Below are 15,282 nucleotides of genomic sequence, written 5' to 3'. Positions count from 1 at the left end.
ATAATTTAGAGCAATTCCAAGATAAAATGAGATGTACTATAAATATATAAATACATATAAGCTAAGCATCTCATGCTAGAAAAATATAAATCTATGTTTCATAAAAATATAATGGATTCATCTCATGAATTATGCATCCTTATGCATCCCATTAAATTAATCTTTGTGTATAGATCTTATCTATTGGATTTCATAATTTCATAACCCTTGATCTTTAAAAAGTCATTAGCTCCACTATTTCTATCATGTATAGAAATCCTACCAAGGAAACTTATTTATTTTCTTTTGGGGCATTATATCCATAACTTTTTATGTATAAATACATATTATAAGTTGTTCATCATTGGTTATGGGATGAAATCCTATCAAAGGTTAATTCATGCAATTAACTAGGTTTGGAATGCTTTATGATTCGTCTCTTAAAAATTCAATATGATAATCAATTGTTATTTAGTTCTAAGCAATTGTTATTTAGTTCTAAGCAATCTTAATTTAGATCCAAGATTTCATTAAAAATGCTCATTGACTAAATATGTTCATAATCCTATTATGAATTCATTGAGTCATGACTCAATTTTATCTAAGTCAACTCATTAATTTCCTTTTCTGATTCATAATCAAAAGAAAAATAATCTAACAATGATCTTATCATTATGACTTAATATTGATTATCATATACGCAAGGTTATACTTAAGGATAAATAATTTAGAGCAATTCCAAGATAAAATGAGATGTACTATAAATATATAAATACATATAAGCTAAGCATCTCATGCTAGAAAAATATAAATCTATGTTTCATAAAAATAAAATAAAATATTCAGTCATAGGCCCAAAACCAAAACATCTCATCTTGACAATCATGTCATGAAAACATTCAATGTTCTAAAATTATTTATTGTTCCACAATTTAATCTAGGTCGACAAGCTTGATCACCATCAACTAAGGTTGTCCCCTTCATGATCATATTTTTCACTACTCTTTGTCATTAGTTCCTTCAATATGTCATACATATTAAAATCATTAATAAAGAGTACAATATCATATATCAAGTAGTGAAAAATAAATCATCACGTGATTCATACCTAAAGTGGAAACTTTTTTTTGTTTCTTCCCTTTGATGGATTCAAGATAATCCTTGCAATTGCGCCTCTAATGCCCAAGTTTGCCATAAAAATGGCATTTGTCATTGTCCTTGTCCTTCTGCACTCTTTCCATAAGCTTCATATCTTTCAAAGTTGATGCATTTTCACCCTTATCTTTCTTAGAAAATTTTCTTTCCTTATTTTTATTTTTCTTAGAAGAAACAAGATGAACTAGAGGCTTCTCCTTCGCAATGGTGTTCTCAGCCTGTGTGAGCATATTTAATAAGCCCACAAGGGTTACCTCAATCTTGTTCATGTTGAAGCTCAACATAAACTATGAATAGCTCTCTAGTAACAAAAAAAGTACAAGGTCTATGCTTAAATTATGATCCATAACCCAACTCAACTGCTCAAGTCGAGTGATATATCCTATCATCTTAAGCACATGAGGCCTTACTAGGCTTCCCTCAAATATCTTACATTGGAACAATTCCCTTGAAATATCGAATGTTTCTGTGCAACTTTCCTTATCGAACATTTCTCTAAGGTTTAGGATAATATCCAGAGCATTCATAGCTTCATGTTGCTTTTGAAGATCTAGAGTCATACTAGCCAACATCACACATGTGGCATGATCGAGATCATCCATATAAACTCTATAGGCCTCATTATCCTCATTTGTAGCACCGTCGCTAGATTCATTGGGAACAAGACTATCTAAGAAATAAACATTTTTTCTCTTGTTTCAAGACAATCTTGATATTGCAAAACCAGTCAATGAAATTTAGACTTGTTAACTTGTTTGCATCAAGTATGCTTCTAAATGACAAACTATTCACCATGATAGATTTATATTCTATATAAACTAGCATATATAATTATTAGTCACTAACAAGAATTATATAATCATAAAGACAAGGTTTCAGAATCTTATATGATTATTCTCAATATTTTATCAAAATAATAGCCCTCTTCTATTATTTCAAGAATTTAACTTTTAAACTTTTTATTGAGCTAGGACCATTTTCATCCCACCATGACCTTGAGTGACTCAACAAGTCATAATGAAACTAATTAGGTAGATAACTTAACTTACCAATTGTATCTTATACAACTCCTAGATCAGTTAGGTGAAAACTCTTTGTCTAAATGCATCATATACATTTTGCCTAACTATGCTTCTAATACTATGTGGTCATGTGTGACACATCTAAACAACATGGTACTAGTTGAGTAAAACCCACCAATAACTCAAACGTACTCGTGAAAAAGTTTGGCTTTGAGTGACTCAATAAGCCTCCAATTAAAAGAGCAGCCTGATTATCTTGTTATATAGTTGAAGGTAACTTTTGGACTTAATATTTTAATGAGAGATTTTATTTATTAATTCATTAATTAAGGTCTCATTAATTTGGCATTGTTGACATGCATAGCATTTATTGCATTTCACATATATCATATATATATACTGAAAAATAAATCTATCTCATGCCAACTTCTAGGATGATTATGGACTTTACTAATTCTAATTTTCTCGAGCCATTAAGGAAATTAGTTGGTCAAAATCCTAGGGGATTTACACAAACATCGTCTTCAAGCTTTGCTTGTAATTTCCTTGAATCTCCATGGCGTCTTTGGATCTCCATCTTCAAGTTACAAAATTTTTTTCTAACCCTAGTTTTACACTTTGATGTAACTAATTACATTCTATAATCAAGAAACCTCGAGTTACATTCGAGGGGAGTTACGTGAGAAAAGAATTTTACAACCCAGAGAAAATAGAGATAAGGCAGGGTACGCAGACATTATTTTAAAATAAATACTATGAGAAATAAATTTAACCATCTATGACCTAATCTTCTAAAGTCTAAGTCCATAATCATCCTCATGCTTTATAATCATAATCAAAAGCATAGAAATAAATGCAAACTCAATATCACTTGGTGATCTTATGTGTTATTTGAGAAAAGCATCAATTAATTCACTTAAAGTGCTAGACTCTTATTATTTTGTATTGTTTTATTTCAATTTAGTGTTTAAGAAATTCCCGTTTTCAAAACACTTAAAGTAAACATTTTACTCCTTATTTCTTATTAGAATTCACTGAAATAAAATTTTCCTTTTTAAGACTTTCCATTTTAATTCTTTTCATAATTAAAACTCCTTTTAATCTTGGAAACATCTTTTTTTAGGTAAACTTCCTAAAATATATCTAAGATAACATTTTATTTTCTAACATTTAGAACATGGATTAGTTTCTTAAATTGTATATTGTTCAAGTTACTTAAATGGTGAATTTACAACTTTGGAAACTTCTAGTCAAACCAAAATTTTAAGGAAAGTTCAATGCTATCACATAACTTTAGGAATTTCTTCTAAAGTATGAAACTATTTCCTTTGAATTTCACAAATTAAAATACTATCCTTAATTTTAAGAATTTCTTTTAAAGTAGGAAACAATTTCTTTTTTTTTTATGAATCACTCAAAATTAAAATAATGGCATTTAAGTGCTTTTAAAATACCATAAATCACGAGTCAAACTAACGAAAAAGTTGTTGAAATTTTTCAGCAAGTGTGCTTAACAATTAAACACATAATTCATAAAGAATTAAGCCACCAAAACTGATCATAGCTGCCAAAAATTTTCTATATTGAATTTTTGTTATTTTGGAACTCGAAAACATGATTTTTATGAACCTTTTTCATACTAAATCAAGTTTAGCCGAAGCATGTAGTAATTTAATTTAATTTAATAAAACTAATTTTTAACAATTAAAAATTGCTCATAACATTTACCCAATGTTAATAAAAAATAATCAACGCACTGGTTTTCAAAACACCTTAAAATTATTCGATTTTAATTTGGCTTTGCAAGCCTTTTTATCCAATCATTAATTCTTCAACTAAATATGATTTTAAACCTTTTAAAACATGTTTTAATAAATTAATTACATGTTGTCCAGATTTGAATTAAAACAGAAAAATAAATTTTAAAAAAAGCTTTCAAAACCGATATATACCAAATCAACACATAAATCAATCGTATTGATTACCATCAAGAATCAAGCATGCATATTACATAAAAATATCAAACAAAAACTCTGATACCAATGTTGAGATTCGACTTCATAAACAATTTAAGATAACAATCATGTTATCATCCTTACATGTTTAGACCTTTCTGCTTAGAAATCCATAGTTAAATATTTCATTCTCTTACTTTTACTATACATTCTTTTCTTGAAACATTTTATTTACTCATAGATTATTACAACAATTATCTTTATTTATTCCTATTTTTCAAAGATGTAGGTATGTTTAAAGCTACAGGCCAAATAGACATGGGATATCCTCCCCTTCATTGAGTTTAAACAAGAAAATTTGATGAAGGGAAAGGAGAGAGAGAATGAAACAAGGAATTTCCTAAGCTAAATATGAACTTGTTCAAACGATTACATCATGCACATCCACCAAATATATTATAGAAAGACTTGCTCAAAATACCATTCTACAACAGCTAATTTGTTCCCTTTAAATCTTTCCTTTGAGAGAAGAGATGAAGTCTTTCATTCTTCCCCATTCTGCCTCGACACTTTTCTCCTCCTCCTCAGCAACCTTGGCCTTGGCCGCATACTCTGGCCATTCCTTTCCCATTGCGTCCCGCTGCGCTTTCAAGTCCTGGGAAATTTTGAAAATTTCCTTCCGCTCAGCCAAGATATTCTCTTTATTCTTTTGTGCCTCAACAACTTGCTCATGGAGAGAGGCAAGTTTTTGCTCTGCCTGTTTCACCTCTGCCTTGGCCTCTTTAAATTTGTCTAAACTATCCTCTAAATTACGAGTAAGTGCCAGCTTGACAGATTCCTTCTCAGTAAGGAGATTCTTGTCCTGCACTGCTTTCACCACTCGTTCAGGTAGTTGTTTAAAGTTCTCCTCCATGGCCAACAACTCATTTTTTTGCTCAATTGTAAAGGTAGAGGAACAATCAAAACAAGATAGGACCTTGAAAGCCTTCTTAAGTGAAGAAATCATCACTGAATCATAAAAGTTAGCTGGGGCCATGTTCAGGGCTTCATCTATGTTGACCAGAGCTTCCTTTGCTTCTTCTTGAGAAGAAACCATGTTCCCGCTTGCGAGCTCAGACTCTAAGCTAGTAAAGAATGTGTCCATATCTTCCTCAGTAGGGTCTTCAGGTTCAATGGTCTGAAATAAAGGGAAAGAAAGTAATAATAGAGATACCAAAGATGCATAAAACATTTACAATTAACTTGGCTGACTTACCTCACTCTGGGAAGAAGTCTGATCTGCAGGTGGCAAATTTTGGTTGGTAGATTCTGCCTTATCTTGTCCTGGAGAAGACAGAACAGCAGGAGCTGAAAGGATAGCTGATGACCGAGTGGTGATTTCCTCTGGTTCGGCTATTGCAGTTTTTTGGTTGTCTATGGCTGCTTTACCATGATCAGCTTCCTTGCTCTTGAGTTTATCAGAAGCAGTTTCAAGTTCAACTATCAATGCATCTGACAGCAAATCAATAGTCCTATCGGTGGCAATGTAAGCTTCAACTAAGCATGCATCATTCACGAGATAGCCTCTCTTAGGGTCGAGTAATTCATCGAGAGGCATGAATGAAGTGAAGCCCCAATCATTCTCATTTGCATTAAACTCATGGTCAGTGACTGGCAAAGGCAAAGAGTATCAATTATTAACAACCATTTGAGCAAACAATCTGATGACAAACTCAAAGAAGAAGAAGGCATGGAATAACATATTTGGCATCTGGTCTTTGCACGTTTCGACCATCTTTCAAGCATTTACCACCTGAGCCAGGGCCCAGGATCATATACAAAATAAAAATGTTGAGCCCCAAACAGAGAAATGCAAGATAGTGAAAATAAGAGGAACCATTCCATTAGCCAAGGAATAGAAATTAGAACAGAAAGCAGCGAAGATAATGATAGCAAGTTGTGTTCTTTAAACACGATTCCCCCAGTTCACACTTCGTTCCTAAAGCTTTTGAGGAAAGGAAAAGAGGTGGGTCTACTAGAGCTACTTTATACTAATTAAGACGATCGCAGAGTGAGAGAGGGGAAAAGGCAATAAGTGAAGTTGTTTAGACTTGGAGGTGAGTGCTAGAACGAAATACCTTTTGTAATCGAATATTTACGATCAATTTGGTTGACGACAGTTAGTCTGAGTTGGGCATATCTACTCCATCCATAAGGCAAAGTTGCTGCATCCGCAACATCTACATAAAATGAAATATGATCCACTCGGTTCCACTGGGGGTTCCCCTTGGGGAAGACAAGAAGTCGCCTGCCGAACAGAATTGCAGATCTCAGTGATAGAAAAATGCAAGTTGAAACATTAGGAAAGCAACCCAATCCTTACAAGAAGATCAAAATTACCATTTGTTGCCACCAACATGGAAAATGTCAGAGTAGAGCTTCTTGTATTTAATACAGGAGAAATTCTCAATCCTCCATGTGCACTTCCTCACTTGTTGACTCCCCACAGACTGAGACTCACTACTATCCACTGCACTCAAAAACAAAAAGAAGGAAAAATGGAGGAGAAGCATTAAAGAGTAAAAGGTGAAGCTATTTATGAATACCTTCTAGTTCTAGACCGTGCTCTATCCAGTCTTTGACCCTCCTCTGTTTGTTCATGGACATCCTTTCTTTATGCATGAACTCTAACTTTCAAAAAAAAATTTATGAATACCTTCCGTTATCAGATGATCTGCTTACAAAAACTGCTATGCTGGAGAAGGTAGAGTAGAGATGAAGTACTTGTTTATTTGATCAACTTAGCCTTTAAAATATCTGGTTTTTGACTTGAACCATATCCTTATATTTTTTCAACAAAGTAAATATCATTTGACTCTGGTCTTCCTTGTCAGTTCAACTACCTTTCCACTACGTGGCCTCCAAGGTATTGCCCCTTTTCGATCACTTCTTGTCTTTATGATGCCACGGAATCTGTGGAAACCTTTTTTACAAGTAGAAAACTATAATACTAAGAAAAAGTAAGTTATATTTCATTGATTTATTATAATAAATTATGGCGTGATGTATTGATATAAAATATAATTAAATTATCATATAATATTTTTATTTTTTAGTAAATGTCACATTAATTCCACCTAACATAAAAAATAATAAATAATATTTTAATTAATATTAATTAATTAATCGTTAATTATAATTATTTATTTATTTAAAGTAAAAATATAAAAATTTAATTAAATATATTTAAAAATGAAAACTTATGATTTTAAATTTTTTTAAAAACATTATTCTTTTTATAAAAACAGATAATAAACAATGTCTTTGCATGGCAAGCATATTTTTTTTTTTTTTTTTTGAAAGGCTCAGAAAGCATAATATATTGGTAGGGTCCAAAGTTAGACCGGCCTTCCCTCGAACTCTGCCTCTTCCTTGAGGCCTTTTGGTGCAAACAATCTTTGAAATTTTTTATATTGAAAGCAATGATAAGTCTAAAATTAAAATAAAATTTTTATATTTTATTCCATGATGATGATTTTTCTTTTGTAGCGAAAAGGCTGGTACAAGTTGCCTGATTAACAAGCACCTTAGTAAATAGGATCAGATGATTTCCTTCTTCCTGACCAAGAATTAGAATACTACAACATACAAACTCGCTTGTAATCAAAGGGGATGGTGATCAGGAAGTAGAAATGTAACTTATAATTAAGGTGTAAATTTAATTCAAAATTATTAAGACCAATGTGTTCAGAAGCAATTCATAAGTAAATCGAAGGAGGGAGGCAAACTGATGAGAATTGCAGGCATCTCATGCATATCCCATGTGTGAGTCTCCAATAGGTGCCAGGGTAACAATGCACCTGCTTTCAAGACTCAACATTCAAATTGTAATGGTGTATACATCAAGGTTTTATGTGAAAATGCCCAAGTTCAGGGTTCTATTTCTCATTTCAACTGCCCCCCTTTCCGAGTAGTGACCCAAAAAAGCTATATAAAACAGAAAGAAGACATGCATGTCATTGCCGCTGCTTAATGCTCTCTCAATACATATAACAAAAAACTTTCTCAGCTCTTGAATCAACATTTAGAGAGAGCAGGCTAACAAAACCAACAGCCAAAGATGAGAACAAGACAGGGATCCTAAGACAAAAGAGTCTACAAATGGGAAACTACTCCAGAGGACTTACATAGACACCTCCACCATTTACAGTTCTAACTAGGAAGAGGAGGAATTTGGAAGAGAACTAACCTTCTTCAGTAGGCCTTTAATCTCACTCTCCAATTTTGCCTTCATCTCTGGGGAAAGATTATCCCCTGACCTCTCTAGCATTGACGTCATCATCTCAAGATTCTGCCTTATAAAGTCAATGGGAGGTGCATCACCAAGGTGAGGCGTCAAACCAGAAGGCTTTGCTGGAGTCCTGAGTACCTCCATGGGTTGACTATTTAGAATACTGTCATTCTGAAGGTGATAATTCATAAGGGTTGCGCCAAAAGGATTACTCTTTTCAAAACTCTTCACTGCGTTTCCAGCATCTTCACTCCTCATGAAAACAACCTGGGCGCTATTAGAATCTTTCATTATCAGAATCTCTGATTCCTTCAAGGGCCCAAACCTGCAAAATGTTGCCACTAAAGCTTCTTTTGAAGGCATGGAAGCACCTGGGCTAAATGTCAAGAGAAGAGTGGTCCCGAGGGGTTTTCCATTTGCCTCTGCTCTATCATAATTTATAATTATATTTTTTGAGCTTAAAGTAGCCTCTCCCTTCCTCCTCCTTCTCTTCCGCACAGGTTTCACCACAGATAAAACATTGTTTGCCTCCTGAAAATCTTTTCCCAATATGTTGGGTTCATTGCTAGTTCCATTTAAATCTGGTATTCCTGCAGCGAGCATAGGGTTTGGATGGCCAGATGGTGCTTTTGGCTTCCTCCCTCTCTTCTTCTGACATGGCTTAATTTCAGCTGCAAGCGCACCCATGTCTGGTCTTGCATGAGCATTTTTTCCACTAGAATCAGGCAGGCCAACATTCAACCCCTCCCTGTTACTTTGCTCAGGAATTGTTTTGATGGAATATGGGCCTGTCACTTGCAAATCTAACAACAACGAACTGGAGCTTGCAGTATTTCCATTTGCTCTAGTCTTTAAATGCTCTGAAGCAGCTCTTTTCCTCTTTCTCTTTCTAGGCTCGGAAGCAATATGGCTCATAATTTGTGAATCTTCAGCCAATGGGATGGGCATAGCACCATTTCCATTTAAATCTGGTATGTCAGTAGCTTGTTTAGTCTGCTGACCAGCTAAAGTTTGTTTTCCATTAGGTGCTTCAGAGGCCATTGCTTGGAACTCTTTCACTGATAAGTTACATGTAGCAAAGTTTATGTTCACATCTGACAGGCCAGAAAGAGACTTAATTTTTGATCTCCCAGAGTTTGTCAGCTTCTTTCCCTTTTGCATTTTATTCCCAGGATACATACAGGGTGAGGAAGTAGGCTTCATGTCATGTGAATCATTCCCTGACAAAAAAGGATCAGTAGCTGTAGCCTCTTTCTGACCAACCATATTCTTGCAGTACATCTCATAAATGGATTCATCATGATATACTGAAATTCTGAATCTGGAAAAGAACCACTCAATGAGACCAAAGTTTTTACTTTCGGTTGAGAACAGGCAATCCACAGCTATAAAATGTAGTTCAGAAAGCAGCTCAGCAGAAGGTGTATTCATCAGCTCTGGATAAGGAGTTACAGTATTCCCCCTTATGAATTTCCTATACCAATTTTTCTGGAACCTCTTCACACTACTTTTGACAACTGAAGGAGACCCAATAAATTCATTCACCCCCTCATGAGAAACATTCAAGGTGTTAGGATCTTCAGTTTCAGTCAACCCTTTGCTTTCCCAGTTAACATAGGGATACGACAAGTACTTGCTCTTCTTCCGCTCTCTCAACTCAAAGGCCTTTTCATTTTTTAAATCGGTCATATCATTGCCATTTTCTACAGAAGAAACACACATACCCTGATGAGGCCCTTCAATTTGGATGCTGCTAGTTCTCACTTCAGAATAATTTTTCCCCTTTCTCTTCCTTGAAGTAGAAGCCAGTTTGCTTAAAATAACACCTTCTCCAGCAACAATATCTCCCCAGTTCTCCCCCGAGATCTTGGCCAAATCTGCATTCTGATCAAGCTGTGACATCTGATTCTTTGTTACATCAGATTGTTCCAGCAACAACTTATATGAGATGCTGTTTTCTCCAGCTAAACCAGCAGTGGCATCTCTTCCATCCATGGGCCTGCTGCCAGCATTCTCCGCATCATAAGTCATTCTCCAAAGTTGATGCATGGGCAATTGGCAATGTCCTATTGAACAATAAAAGGCTGATAAACAGTTCTGTATGACAGTAAACTCAAGCATGCCAGGCTTTGAAACAACATATGCAAGATTTTTGAGTTGACAAAGAAACTTTGCAGGCTCAAATTGAGCAGCAGAAAACTCCCCTAATGCACCAACTTTGCACTCTGGCATGGAAGCTCCTGCCTTAATAGCAGAATTGCTAACTGAGAACTTTTTTTCTTTCAGAACACAAGAACAAGTCATCTCCAATTTCAGGCGCTTTCCAAAATCATCCACAGCCTTCTCAACTGCACCAAGAAAGCTTCTGGCTTTGTTCTGCCCAGTCATCTGTTCAAAGTTGACATGGAAAGGCTTTAACTGCGATGGGCAACACCACGCGACATGGCTACTCCCAAAGTACCCAACAAGCAAGCAGTGTCTCTGGTCACCTTTGAGAGCATATTCCTGTGCATCTGAAGGATCAAAGATCTTTCCTGGCCACCAAGTCTGACTTTTGGTTCTAACCCATACAATATTACCCACATAAAACTTATGTTCCTGCCCATCAATTATCAGCTCCTCATTTCCAGCTTCCCTAAACTCTTCATTTTTTCCCATTAACCCAGTGCCATTTACTTCGTTTAAAGGACCCGAAAAGTCCACATAAAGCGATATGTTGTCTCCGGAAATTTGTATCCTCTTAACTGAATCAACTCCATTAATGCCCGACCCATCATCTTCCTTGGTTCCCTCATCCCTAACAGTTTCTATAAACACATTTGTCTGACTCCCACCATCCACTCTTTCTTCCAACCTCTCAGTTGATTCGGCCACTACAACACCCATTTGATCCTCTTTCTTTCCATCAACTCCATCATCCACTAAACAACCTTCTTCAGTCTCAAAAACACTAACACCATTCTCTTTTCGATCCAGGGCTAAGCTATTCCCTCCAACAGCATTACCATTTTCTTGATGCTGAACATCCAAAATGGAGCCTAACCCATTCCTACTTTCACTAAAAGTGAGCAAGTCGGTAGCTTCAGAAGCTTCTTCTAGGAGTTCTAAATCTGGGTTTTTTGCTTCTAGGGTTTCTGGGGTTTTAGGGTCCTCCATTATCACTATTTTCTAAGCATCTAATAAAGAACACAAATTCAAAGTTAGTACATAAAAAAATAAAAAAAAATTCAAAGCTTTATTCTAACGCCATTCATTCAACTAAAACTAATACATATTAAAAAAAAAAACCAACAGTTAAAAAAGAGAATGTAAGTACCTAAGAGAAGTCTGGCATTCACACTATGAGCAGAGTTGATGATGAGCCCTTAAGCCGAGTTGAAAAGAGGGTTTACCCTTGGTGGGGGTGTAGCGAAGAGAGATTTAAGGAGAAAAACAAAGAGAGAAAGGGAAGGGAAAGTACATTCTGGAATAGCGTAATGGCGGCAGAGTATTTAGGCGAATAATTCGCCAAATTACTGTGACAAATAGAGAAAAAGAAGGGCTTCCTTTTTCAGGTTGACAATACTCACAGGCTTTCTTTTTTTTCTTTTATTTTAGTGATATTACCACTCACTAATAATAAAGTCCTTTTTTTTAGTTTTTCTCTTTGAGATGATACTCGGAAAATATCTTTAAATTATTTTAAATAAAATTTTATTTTTTTATTATATTTAATTAACTCTCTATTTTTTTAAAATTAAATTGAATTAAAATGTCACTTGTCATTTTATATTCATATAACGCTTGACGTGATATTGAAATTAAAATTAAAAAATAACACTTAGTAATTTTATTATACCACATCATTATATATTATAATGTGTTAATATATTATATCAATATCACGTAATATAAAATGATAAGTGATATTTTAATTATAAAAAATTAATTAACTATTAATTATAAAAATTTATTTGATTTAAAATAAAATAATAAGAACTTGATTAAAGATAATAAAAATAAAAATTTTATTTTAATGTTCTTAAATAATTTAGAAATTTTTTAAAATATTATGTCAGAAAAAAAAATTTCTAAACTAGTGATATTTCCATGATTCAACAACACAATGCGACATAAACAATTAAGAGCTTAGGATCTAATAATTAATTAATTATCAAATTCTTTATTTGAGGATTGATTTTATATTTTCTTTCAAAGTTAAATGTACCTTTTTCCAACTCAATTGGAACAACTAAAGATAAAGTGGAAGCAGAATTAAAGGTTACACACCATAAGTGAAATTTACTTGCAACTTAATGAAAAAATTTATGGAAATTATTATTATTAATTGATTTAGGAGTGTAAATTGATATTTATTAAATATTATCTCAACATGAAAATCGATAAAATCTACTAATATTTTTTTTGAAAATTAATAAAATATATTAATGTTAATCATTGACTTTACTTTATCATCGATTTTTTAAATAGATAAAATTGATAAAATTGCATCCTATTTGATATTTAAAAAATGTTATCCAGCGTTTATTGGAATTGGTTACAAAGAATTTTATGATTAATGCATTATCTGTTTTGGAGTTTGGTAAAAATAATCATTAAATAAAAAATACTAAAATAGTATTTTAATCAACTTTAATCAGTGTCTATAAACATATGTTAATCAAATCTATTAAAATATAATTTTTAATAATAATTATGTTATTTGATACACTACAATCACAAAATTAGAAGAGAGATAATATATTTGGTTTTGGTATAATGTCTTTAAAGATCTCTGAAATATTTATAAAAAATTCAAATAAAATTGTATTCTTCTTTTATTTCAAACAAGTTGTGTACTAGTTAATTAACTGTTATTAATCAAAGTGATATTTGTCATTTTACGCCTGTGTAGCATTGACATGATGTTAATGTGAAGAATAAAAACTATCATATAATCATATCATCATACCACATTAACATACCGCATCACCATCTAATATGACATATTAGTATACCACGTTAGCATCGTATGGTATAAAAAGACAAGTAGTGTTAGTCAAAGTTAATCATAAAGATTTATTTAGGCATAATATACAAAAAAGCTTCTAAATTATCAAAGTAAATTCAAATAAGCACTTATTCTTTTATTGTGTTCAACCAAGTTTTTGTACTTTTATTTTGAACAAAATAAACTTTTATATTTTTTATTTTGAATCAAATAAGTCAGTTATGTCCAACAGGTAATTTAGTCAAAATATAATTTGTTTTTAGGGTACGTGACGTTGATGTAACATGTTAAAATATCATAATTGATTATGATGTGACATGCAAATATATCATAATTGATGATGACATGATGTGTTAATTTTACATGATAACATAATCATGTGACATTTTTCATCATTCATATCAATGTCATATCAATGCTATGTAAATATAAAATAATAAGTTATATTTTTAATAATGATAATTAGTTAATCATTAATTATAATAACTTATTTAATCCAAAATAAAAATACATGAACTTAATTAAATGTAATTAAAGAATAAAAACTTATTTAAATACTCTTGAATAGTCTAGGGGTTTATTTGAGTATTATGTTATTTATTTATTTCAAATTAAAAGTACGAGGGTTTCATTAAACACAATAAAAAAAAACTTGTTTAAATTTTTTAAAATATTTTGAAAACTTTTTAATGTATTATGTCTTAAATTTTTTTTTATAAATATTAGGCACTGATTGAATACTACTTCAAGAAACACATAATACTTTGAATTATAATGAATAGGTATTTTTGGCAACAATTAATGTTCACCCAATAGGAAATAAAGAATAAAATGTACAAGACTGTAGTAGACAAGACAGCACCAAAGGGTGTGGGCAGGAAAGCAATGAAGAAGCATGTTTGTCATGAGGAAGCAAATGCACACTCTTTTTTTATCTTTTAGCATTATTGAGTCAAGCACTATCCTCATATTTTTAGCCATCTATTAAGAGCACAATATTGAATGCCCATTGGCCACCAAAACCCTTGGTTTCTAATCAGAAAAATATTTTTGAATTTCTTCTTGATGAGTATGGATTTTTGGGGGGCAAAGCCAATTTACACTCCAATTGACAAAAAGCAGTGGTAATACTTAACTGGCAGATTCTACAGTTTAGAGATAAGCCTAGTAATGTGCACTTACAAGCTGCATACAGAGTGTTAAGGCACGTTAAAGGTACAACAAGGCAAGGGATTCTCATGTCTTCAAAGGCTGAATTCAAAGTTCTAGCCTACACAGATTGTGATAGGGCAGGCTGCCAAGATACCAGGAGATTGATTACAGGTTTGCCATCTTCCTCTTGTGATTCTTTAGTGAGCTAGAAGTCTAAAATGCAGACTGTAGTGGTTAGAAGTTCCATTAAGACTAAGTATAGAGTCATGGCTTTTGTTTTTATTGTGAAATTATGCGGGCGTTATATTTGCTTAAAGATTTTGGAGTGTCACACACAGATGCGGTTGATTTTTATTGTGATAATCAGTCGGCTTGCGCATTTGCAAGAACCCTACCTTTCATAAAAAAACCAAACATATTGAAATTGATTGCTACTTTGTGAGGAAAAGGATTCTATAGAGTTATTTAAGCATGATCAGTTTTTTTTTTTTAAAGAAAAAGTGAGTTTTATTGATATCATCAAAGCAAGAATGCCATAACAAGTCTTGAACCAATTTGATGAAAGAGTCCTCTTGGCATAAGAGCAGCTTTGGGCAAAAGAAACTGTACATATACAACCAAAGGTCTCCTCGTCAAGTTAAGGCAGAAAAACCTACATGATGTTGTACACATTGACACAGCAACAAGTAAATGAAAGAGACACCACAGCAAAGTTCCTGACTCAACGTGGAAATCCGAAAACCAAAGACCGAACATAAC

General features: G+C 33.0%; 2 protein-coding genes across 2 annotated transcripts; both read right to left on the bottom strand.

Moving 5' to 3' along the window:
• Positions 1 to 4,495: 4,495 nt before the first annotated feature.
• On the bottom strand, positions 4,496 to 6,898 carry LOC18586885 (uncharacterized). Its single transcript, XM_007010464.3, has 5 exons — positions 6,697 to 6,898; positions 6,491 to 6,620; positions 6,229 to 6,398; positions 5,367 to 5,761; positions 4,496 to 5,288 (listed from the first exon to the last, which is right to left on the bottom strand). Exons 1-5 carry the CDS (start codon positions 6,770 to 6,772, stop codon positions 4,620 to 4,622), a joined length of 1,440 nt encoding a protein of 479 aa, XP_007010526.3. The 5' UTR covers positions 6,773 to 6,898; the 3' UTR covers positions 4,496 to 4,619.
• Positions 6,899 to 7,998: 1,100 nt separating this feature from the next.
• Positions 7,999 to 11,944, bottom strand: LOC18586884 (serine/threonine-protein kinase ATM-like). The gene is made up of 2 exons (XM_007010463.3): positions 11,698 to 11,944; positions 7,999 to 11,557 (listed from the first exon to the last, which is right to left on the bottom strand). Exon 2 carries the CDS (start codon positions 11,535 to 11,537, stop codon positions 8,307 to 8,309), a length of 3,231 nt encoding a protein of 1,076 aa, XP_007010525.3. The 5' UTR covers positions 11,538 to 11,557; positions 11,698 to 11,944; the 3' UTR covers positions 7,999 to 8,306.
• Positions 11,945 to 15,282: the final 3,338 nt, after the last annotated feature.

The sequence above is a fragment of the Theobroma cacao genome, chromosome 10 (assembly GCF_053813885.1).
Source record: "Theobroma cacao isolate CCN51 chromosome 10, ASM5381388v1, whole genome shotgun sequence".
NCBI classification, from domain to species: domain Eukaryota; kingdom Viridiplantae; phylum Streptophyta; class Magnoliopsida; order Malvales; family Malvaceae; genus Theobroma; species Theobroma cacao.
Note: the sequence above shows the minus strand (reverse complement) of the source record. Positions and strands in the feature narration are given on the sequence as shown.